The 8,684-nt window shown below is 48.4% G+C and overlaps 2 protein-coding genes across 3 annotated transcripts in view; one reads left to right on the plus strand and one right to left on the minus strand.

Moving 5' to 3' along the window:
• Klk15 (kallikrein related peptidase 15) overlaps positions 1-8,684 on the plus strand; it is a 642,438-nt gene that overhangs the window by 366,159 nt on the left and 267,595 nt on the right. The window lies entirely within an intron of this gene.
• Positions 1,991-6,150, minus strand: LOC110298255 (kallikrein 1-related peptidase b3). Of its 2 annotated transcripts, XM_021167391.1 has the most exons (6): positions 6,049-6,094; positions 3,914-4,073; positions 3,826-3,834; positions 2,797-3,083; positions 2,564-2,700; positions 2,017-2,191 (listed from the first exon to the last, which is right to left on the minus strand). In XM_021167391.1, the coding sequence occupies exons 1-6, from the start codon at positions 6,092-6,094 to the stop codon at positions 2,036-2,038; spliced, it is 795 nt and encodes a 264-aa protein (XP_021023050.1). In that variant the 3' UTR covers positions 2,017-2,035. The 2 variants fall into 2 exon arrangements, with proteins under 2 accessions (XP_021023049.1, XP_021023050.1); XM_021167390.1 differs by lacking the exon at positions 3,826-3,834 and having other exon boundaries at positions 1,991-2,191; positions 6,049-6,150.

Genomic DNA, 8,684 nt, shown 5'->3' on the forward strand with positions numbered 1-8,684 from the left:
AGAGAGAGAGAGAGAGAGAGAGAGAGAGAGAGAGGTTGGGGTAAATAAAGTTATCATTCCAACACTCCAGTTTGCATTCACATGAACAAGGGCTTCATATTTCTGGCCCAGACACTATGCCTCATCCTTCTGCCCACCATGTTCCTCTCCTTTTCACCAATCTGCTGACACCTGAACAAGATAAACTTCATCTTCGTTTCCTTAGCATTGGCATTGGTAAGTGTTGGCAAAGAAAAGGGTGACTGGGGATCCTCCACCCAACCTCAGAGCCTCCTTCTACCTAGAGGTGTGGTTAGATTTCCAGTTCTGCTGCTTCTAGGGAGAGGGGTGTCTCTGTGTCTTTCTTGGGCTTTCTCTGTATCCCAGGCGAGCTTTGGACTCACTCTGTAGTCCATGCTGGCTTTGAATATGCCATTCTCTTGCCTCAGCACCATATGTAGCTGTGATTAAAAGCTTATGCCCACAATTGTGACTGATGGCCTTGTCCCTCATTTTCCTTTCCCCACTGAGTATGTATCCATTTGTCCTGTGTGTGTGTGTGTGTGTGTGTGTGTGTGTGTGTCTACTTTTGGCAGTTCAGGGAGTTTGTCTCTGTCTCTCTCCTTTTGGGGTTGGTGGTGTTCCCTGTCTAGCCTTCTGTCCTCCCCTTGCCCCACCCCAGTGCAGGGTTCCTGATTCTCCTCAGCCTGACTCTCTTTGTGGTCAATGTCAATAGATTGCGCCCTTTGCGACAGGTATCCTATCAGCTGGCCTTCTACCTGTGGGGTGCGCCAGGTCTTGATGCTTTGAGCTGGTGAGGGTGGGGCCTCCGATGGAAGGGCAGGGTCTGGGCAGGGCAGAAGTGGAGCCCAGAAGAAGGGGACAGCATTCAGAGTGGAGTTGGGACTTGGGATATGACTTTGAGTAGAGTAACCAGGAGGTCTGTTCCCTCAGGAAATTTGTCCTTCCTCAACCAAGTGCAGATGTGGAGCTGGAGTTTTCCTTTCATGGAGTGGAGGCTCAGCTATTTCTGTTGGGCCTCATGCCACCAGTGGTTGCTGTTGCAGGAGCAGACCATTTTGGGCAAAAATTTTGGGAGTTCACCCAGAAGCTGTCAGCTGTAACCAGCTCTGTAAAATACCATAGGGCTCCCCAATAGAGGAACAATACAACTTCTCAGGACACTGATGAGTCCCTGCATCCAGATGCCTCCACTTCTATCCCTGTGGCTCAGTTCCATCAGACCTCCCTTGAGGTGCCATACTTCCCCTGAGAGCAGGTTGCACTCTTGGGACAGGGGTGGCAAGCCCAGTTACCCAGGCTAGGGCCTACTCCTTGCTGCCTAAGATTTCCCTGGGACCCTCCTTGGGAAGACCTCTAGTACTCTCAACTGAGGCTATGTCCCACTGAGCAGACACTGGTTTGTGGTCCCATGCAGCTGGAACAGTGTGTCCCTTTACCCAAGATGGGTGACTCTCTGCCCCACAGGACATGGTTCTAAGTCACTCTTCATCCTTTGGTCCAGCCCTACCAGAGACATCCCCTCCAGGGGCCCCAGGTAGACATTGTGTAGCCTAGCCTTGGGACTAGTCTCTGCCCTTCTGTGGACAGACTCCTACCCAGGAAGTCAAAGCTTAATTAACCTAACACCCTTGCCTCCTTCCTGGCTTCCCCACCTTAGTACAACTTGGTTTGCTGTCTAAATTCTTTGTGTCTGACTGTTTATCATCTCTTCTGCTTCTAGTGTAGGATGAGCATAGCTAGAGTTAAACTTTCTGACATTTTAAACTTTTTCCTCTGTGATCTGAACATTTTCCTTGCCAGAGGAAACTCTTGTGCCATCCCTGACATGATCTGAGCCTTTGTCTGCATTTTCTCAATCCCATCCCCTTAGCCAGCAATACCTGTACACTTGTCCCTTGCTGATCTACTTTGGAATTCCTGACCTTAGCTGAGGGAATCATGATTTGTACTATACTTCAGTAGGACAGAGAATGTCAGACCTTGAACTCATTTGTTGCATGGTGGATTTTATTAAGAACAGACAGTGTGATACTTAGGGGTTTTTGGCCATAGTGTCTTTTATCCAGGAGGTAAACTTATTAAGTTTGGTGTAGACACCTGGCATATCAGGTTCACCACATGGGGTATGGCCCCATGATGTGATACCTTGGAGAACACCATCACAGATCAGTGGGCCTCCTGAGTCACCCTGAAGGAAAGACAGGGACATGAGTAAGGAAGGACCTTTCAGTTGGGTTCTACTTGACAACCTGAAACTGACTCCCAAGGGAGGAATACAGGGATTCTAAGAGGCAGCTCTGTTCAATAGGTGAGGGAATACAGCTCTTGGGAGCCCAGATCTTACGAGGACATTGGGTTCTGGTGAGGGGCTCACAGAATTGTCCCCTAAGACAAGTCACAGGGAAGAAATAATACCAGCTACAGGAACCACCCCTCCTGGGCGCATCCCTTCCATAGGGAAGGATGCAAAGCCTGCCTAGTCAGTGTGTTGAAGTGGGAACCAAGAACCTTAGTTTCCTCTTTCAGCCCTTCACCTCACTGTAAGGAGGGGCTGTCTCACCTTGCAAGTGTCTTTGCCTCCATCCATCTCTCCTGCACACAGCATGGTGTCGGTCACCTTCTCTATGTGGGCTTTGGCACAGTCCTCATTAGGCAGGAGCTTGAGGTTCACACAGTAGAGATCATCGGTGAACTGGACTGTGAATGGGGAGGAAAGAGGGTGATGATCAGAGCCCCACTCAGTCCTTTCAGCTGCTCCTCCTCACCCAGCTATGTGGCTTGGACCAGACTCACATTTGGTGGGTGTCATGCTGCCCCAGCCTGAGGCTAGGCATGTGCTCCCCAGCTTGGGCTCCTCAGTGGGCAGGGCGATGGGCTTCACAGCATCTGTGATGTCAGCTGGCTCGCTGAGACGGAGCAGCATCAGGTCATTGCTGTAGTCATATTCAAGAAATCGAATGTGGTTCCTCATGAGGCTCATGTTGAAGCCAGGGTGAGGGATGCCTTTGCTGACAAATCGGTGCTGAGCAGATGGTTCATCCTTGAATAGGTTGTTTTTGCCCAGCCAAACCTTGTAGTTGCTAGAGTGCATGGAAGGAGATGGAGGTATTGAGAGAGGTAACCACAGAGATTGGGCAGGGGAAAGGGGGGAGGAGGGATGGAGGCAGAAGAAAGACTCAAAGACAGAAACATGGGAAGACAGAGAGAGAGAGAGAGAGAGAGAGAGAGAGAGAGAGAGAGAGAGAGAGAGAGAGAACACACACACACACACGTAGAGAAGAGGGGGCAGGGAGGTGGTTCAGGTCTGAGAGCTGCTCAGGTGCAGCTAGGACAGGGCTGAACTACCCCAGCAGGTAAGGCCTGGCCTGCAGCCCAAGGTCTGAGCTCTCCCCTCCCTCTCCAGCATCCAGCTCTCTCTGTACTCAGTTACCTCACCCAGCTCCAGTTCTGACCAGCCCTTCTCTGTGTGTCCTCAGAGTGGACAGAAGGTCCTAAAGGCAGAGCTGCTCTGAGGAGAGTGAGGACTTCTCTCACAGCCTACCTTCAGGGACAGCACGTTCTATCCTCAAGGGCCCTTTAGGTCTTGTTCCCACCATGGTCAGAAGTGATAAAAGAGGACACATGAGGTCCAGACCCAGACCGATGTCCCAAGGGGGAGACACACAGTGACAGATGACCACTGAGACACTCAGATGTGGATTCAGACAGGACACAGACAGACAATAAGACAGAAAGGCAAGACACAGGACTTGGTACCCAAACCTGGAGGGAAGAGCAAAGAGAGACCCAGGAGGTCATGGATAGACTTTCAGCCAGTCCCACCTGCCTGCCCTTCAGTACCCCAGTACTTCAGTCCCGGAGTCATGATCTCTGGCTGCCACCCTGCTTTCCTGTCTCCACCCTTACTCACTCGTCATAGCAGTGGGCAGCCGTGAGAACCCAGTTGGCATCCAACAGGACACCCCCGCATAAATATTGGGTGTATCGGTACACAGCCACATGCCAGGGTTGGGAATTCTTCTCACATTTAAATCCTCCAACAATTCGAGAGTGGACAGGAGGTGCAGCATCTGCAATAGGGGCAATGGGAGAGGGGAGGTTTGGCACAGATACACAGGTGTACTGTTGTGGGACACAGTTAATCAGGAGAAATTGTCAGGTGATCTGGGCAAAGGACTTTTATATGGCTGGTCTTGTATATGGTGATCTATTCTGTCAGGACAGAAATAACTCTACAATCAGGAATTGGGCATAATGTCAGGCCACTTTTTGTTTTGGACTAAGGGTTGGAAGGGCAATGAGATAGATAGAGGAAGACAGAGAGAGAGAGAGAGAGAGAGAGAGAGAGAGAGAGAGAGAGAGAGAGAGAGAGATTCCATTTCATTTTTCCAACGAGAATCCTCTGATTTGTAATTTAGAGTCTCCAAGGCTTGAGAAGAAGTCAGGGTCTTGGCTGGGTTTTGGGAATTCTGGAAAGGGTGAGGTCTCAGTAAACTGGATTTGAATGAATAAATGAATCCAGGAAAGGGAGCTTGGGGTTGATTTGGGGTTTCTTGGATTGGGCATGAAGTTGCCAGTTGGGATGGGAGAGAATGAAGGTTGATAGATCAAAGGGGCAGGGTCAATCAAGTCTAGGGTGTCTGCTCGTGTTCATGTCTGTGGTGGAGATGATATCTAAGAGGGGTGGGGCTCCCTAATAAAGGAGTTTGAGATGGGATGATCAGTGAGAGTTGGAAATTCTGGGGGTCCGTGACAGACATGCTCTGTTTCCTGTGGAGGTGGACAAATGATATAGGTATTGGAGATGCTCAGGGTTCTCTTAGAGGCAGCCCCTGGGCAGGAGTGGAAACTTAATTATATCAAGTCAGACCAATGTGAGGCAGAGAGGAGGACCCAGCTGATGTGAGGTAATAGGGTTAGGCATTGGGGTATTTGGGGAGTCTTGCACAGAGTAAGAACTAGAGCTAGGCAGTGGGGCTCCAATGAGAGGAGACAGGAGCCTACAGTGCAGGGAGGGAGGCATGAGGGGGAAGAGCAGGCCAAGGCACAGCATTTGGGAACAGAAGAAATCTTGGCAAGCCATGCATAGCCACACTTCTCTGTAACCTCAGTACAGAGCAGGCTGAGGCAGATGGATTGCCATGGATGAAGACAATCCTGGGCTACATCATGAGACACTAACTCAGACCTTATTCCCAAGAGATGAGCAAGCCATGGCTTGGTTGCTACAAGATTGGCCATGTAAGCGTTAGAACCTGTGCTGAAGCTTCTAGAACCCAGGGGAAAAGTCAGGTGTGATGCTGTGTGCCTGTAACCCTAGAGCTGGGGAAGTGGAAACAGGAGGATTCCCCTGAGGCTTGCTGCACAGTCATCATAGCCTAACAGGAACTCCATACAGTGAGAGACACAGCCCAGGGTGGTGAGCGAATGATGATCACTTGATGTCCACTTCTGGCATCTACCACCTGACCCCTTCTCCAAAAACCTACTAACCCAAAAAGCCATTGGAAAGGTACATATACATTTTCCCTACAGGACAAAGGAACAGAACCCATCTTTTGTCACAAGCCAATTTGAGAAGTGATAGTTTTGGTAGAAATTGGGCAACCTAAGAAGAGGGGGGCCAGTTGTCATCATGTGTAGAACACAGCTGAAAGATGGCAGCTGGTGAATAGCCAGTGACACTAGTGTGAGATTTAGGCAATCCCTGATTCAGGGGCTCTGTTATGAGGCTCTAGGAAAAACAATGAATTCTAGGGACATCTGATGTCCTAAGATCGATAAGAGGTTGGGTTCCTTAGAAAGACTGGAGAAGCCCAGAGATGGTCAGCTGTCTAAGGAAGAGGAGAAAGTTCTGGAAAGTGGGAGGTTACTGGGGCCTGTCCTGGGAGCAAGAACTGTGAGGGACTTGGCAGTGTACAGAGCCAGAGAGGAGCAGGTGGTGCTCATGATGTAGTTGGCGTGAGTGAGAGGGGCAAAGGGATGGCCAGGGCCAAAGGCAGCAGGAGAGTCAGGGCTGTGACCCCTCCCATTCCCTCATCTCACCAATCCCTCCTAGGGACAGGGCTAGGAACAGGATCAGGAACCACATGGTAACAGGTGTCCAGGAGCTTCAGGCAGTGATCTGGGAGCTGTAGAGGCTCCTCAGGGAGACTTTAAAAACCCTCATTCTCCTCCACAGTCCCTCCCCTGTCCTGTTGCCACCCAGATGCTGACCAAAGCTCTGTTCTTGCTGACAGAGTTGTACTTCCTTCTTGCACCCTCCTGGATGTAGGAGGGGAGGGCCTCGTTGCACCTGCTGTCCTGTGGGCACTAGGTCATCCTGGATATCTTCCCAGGGATGAGATTGGGTGGGGCAGGTCCTGCTGTTTCTGGAGCTGTTTGAGTTCTGGGAACCTTAGCCAGAAGACAAGGTCAGGTTCAATGTTGAGTTGGGTTGAAAGGCAGATAGAAGACCAAGTGATACCCAACCCCCAGTTCTAAGGAAGTTCCTGTACCTCAACACCTAGATTATCCCCAGAAAGTTGCAGTTAGAACAAAACTTTTTCACCAGTGATAGCCAAAACGGGTTCCAGTTCCCTGTAGATACAGATCATTTTTTTTGAGAATGCCAAAATGCTTGCTTTTCTGGACTTGGAACCCTGGATAACTGATTTTATTGTTCCTATGAGAAGTTTGGGAGTTGGGTGTAGTGGTTCACACCTTTAATATCAGAATTTTGAAGCCAGAGCCAAGTGGATCTGTGTGATTTTAGGCTCTAGTATTCTGTGATGTAGACCAATCTAGTCTACAAGTGACTTTCAAGACAGTCAGGGTAATATGTAGAGCTTTCTCAAAACAAACCAAAAATATAATGAATAGAAGTTATGGTGCACATTACCATGGCCTGATCACTCTTTTATTCAAAAGTATGAAAATTCAGGTTATTCCAGGGTAGTGTCACCCACCCTGAACTGTGTTGGGATAACAATGACCTTTCTCTACCTCATTTCCTAGATCCTGAGCTACATTTTGAGGGTAGAGCAGCCCGGCTTATTTGAGACCCTTTCTCAAGAAACAGCAACCAGAAAATGTCACTTACCTCCAGAAGCTTCAGGGTTAAGCTTGGTGGCTACATATTTTGGTGCACACCTTTGATCCCAGAACTTAGGTGTTAGGGGCTGGTAGATCTTGGTGAGGTCCAGGTTAGATTGTGCACATAGTGTATTCAGGCCAGTGAAACAACATAGGGAGACTTTGTCTCAAAAGTTAAAACATCAAGAATTCAGCATGGGTTCTGGTACAGAGAAGGAGAAATACCTAGCCTTGTACACCTACTTACTGTTGCAGGTTTCACACCAATCCCCTCTCATTGAGCATCTAGACTATTTCAGTTCTCATGGTAGTTAGCACATGTTACCTGGGTGTATTCATGTGTGCCCTGTAAGCTTCAAGATGGCCAAGCTAGTCCTAAAATAGGCAACTGAGGTGATCAATTGGCTACCTAGTTCTCCTCTGAGTCCTTGTCCTCTGTGCCCAAGTTCTTCTGAAAACTACACTGTTCTTTGCTCTAAAGGACAAGAGAGGAAGCATGCATTCATCCACTTGTGAGTTCATTCATGCACTCAATCTTTTATGTATGTTGTCAAGGATACATAATCATGCTGGTGTGCAGCAGAACCTTTTGGTCCCTGTCTGCATAGAATCGATCTCTGGTTGCAGGTGGACAAGGAGTCGGCAAATGAATGACAGACAGATCAACACGAGAGATTGTGTAGAATCTGCATATAATTTTTCAAGTCAAGATCATACTTTTTAATACAGAAGAGGGACAAGAAACCAGGCAAGATACATCCGCCGAGTTACAGTGACACAATACAACAGGAAAGTATACATCAAAAGAAGGTGGGGACCAGGCCACTTCCACTAAGAAGGGAGCCAGGTGTAATGCTAGTTTATTGTTAAGCCCAACACCTGGGGTTCTTAGTAAATGCCTGATTATGCTGTTTCTTTTGGGCTAGTGAAGAAACCTGTCTCAGGGAGATTCCCTAACTCTTTCATGGTAAACCTACCTGTTTGCTAGGCCACTGTGTATTCCCTTGTTTGCGTGAGACAGCCTACTGTACTAAGTAATCACTCTGCAGACAAGCTTTGAGCTATTCCAGCTCCGTTCTTTGTAATGCCTAATTAGTTTCAGTGTCACTACTAGAGTAAATTTGAATGTTACTGAATTCCTACTGAATTCCAAGTTTGTTGGCTTCAAGGATTTTCTGGGATGTTGCAACACTGGCGAAGGTTTAGCTATGTCAGAATCCAATCTTTAAAGGCACTTATAATAAAAGAATACTAAAAGAGAGCGTGTAGATCCATACATCAGACTAATGCAGGGATAGGGTATGAGTATACCGGTTACGAGAATGCCAAGGTTCCAGGAGGTTGAGTTTCCTTGAAACTCTTTGCCTTGTGAGTGCTTCCAGGCCTCTTGGCCTGTCAAGCAGACTTTCACTGGAGAATGCACAGCACTGGAGTGTTTGAAAGATGTACTACATCAGAAGAGGCCAGTGCATGAGAACTGAAAGAGTAGAAGTGTTGCTGGAGATGGTCTGTGTCTTAGTCAGGGTTTCTATTCCTGCACAAACATCATGACCAAGAAGCAAGTTGGGGAGGAAAGGGTTTATTCGGCTTACACTTCCATGCTGCTG

This window comes from Mus caroli, chromosome 7, assembly GCF_900094665.2.
Source record: "Mus caroli chromosome 7, CAROLI_EIJ_v1.1, whole genome shotgun sequence".
NCBI lineage: Eukaryota > Metazoa > Chordata > Mammalia > Rodentia > Muridae > Mus > Mus caroli.

Excerpts from the sequence above, each read along its gene's own strand:
- LOC110298255 (XM_021167391.1), bottom strand. The coding sequence starts at position 6,094 with ATGTGGTTCCTGATCCTGTTCCTAGCCCTGTCCCTAGGAGGGATTG. Across the intron at positions 2,701-2,796 it reads CAGCATGACACCCACCAAAT|TCCAGTTCACCGATGATCTC; the intron begins GTGAGTCTGGTC and ends CCCCATTCACAG. Across the intron at positions 2,192-2,563 it reads GAGGCAAAGACACTTGCAAG|GGTGACTCAGGAGGCCCACT; the intron begins GTGAGACAGCCC and ends TCTTTCCTTCAG.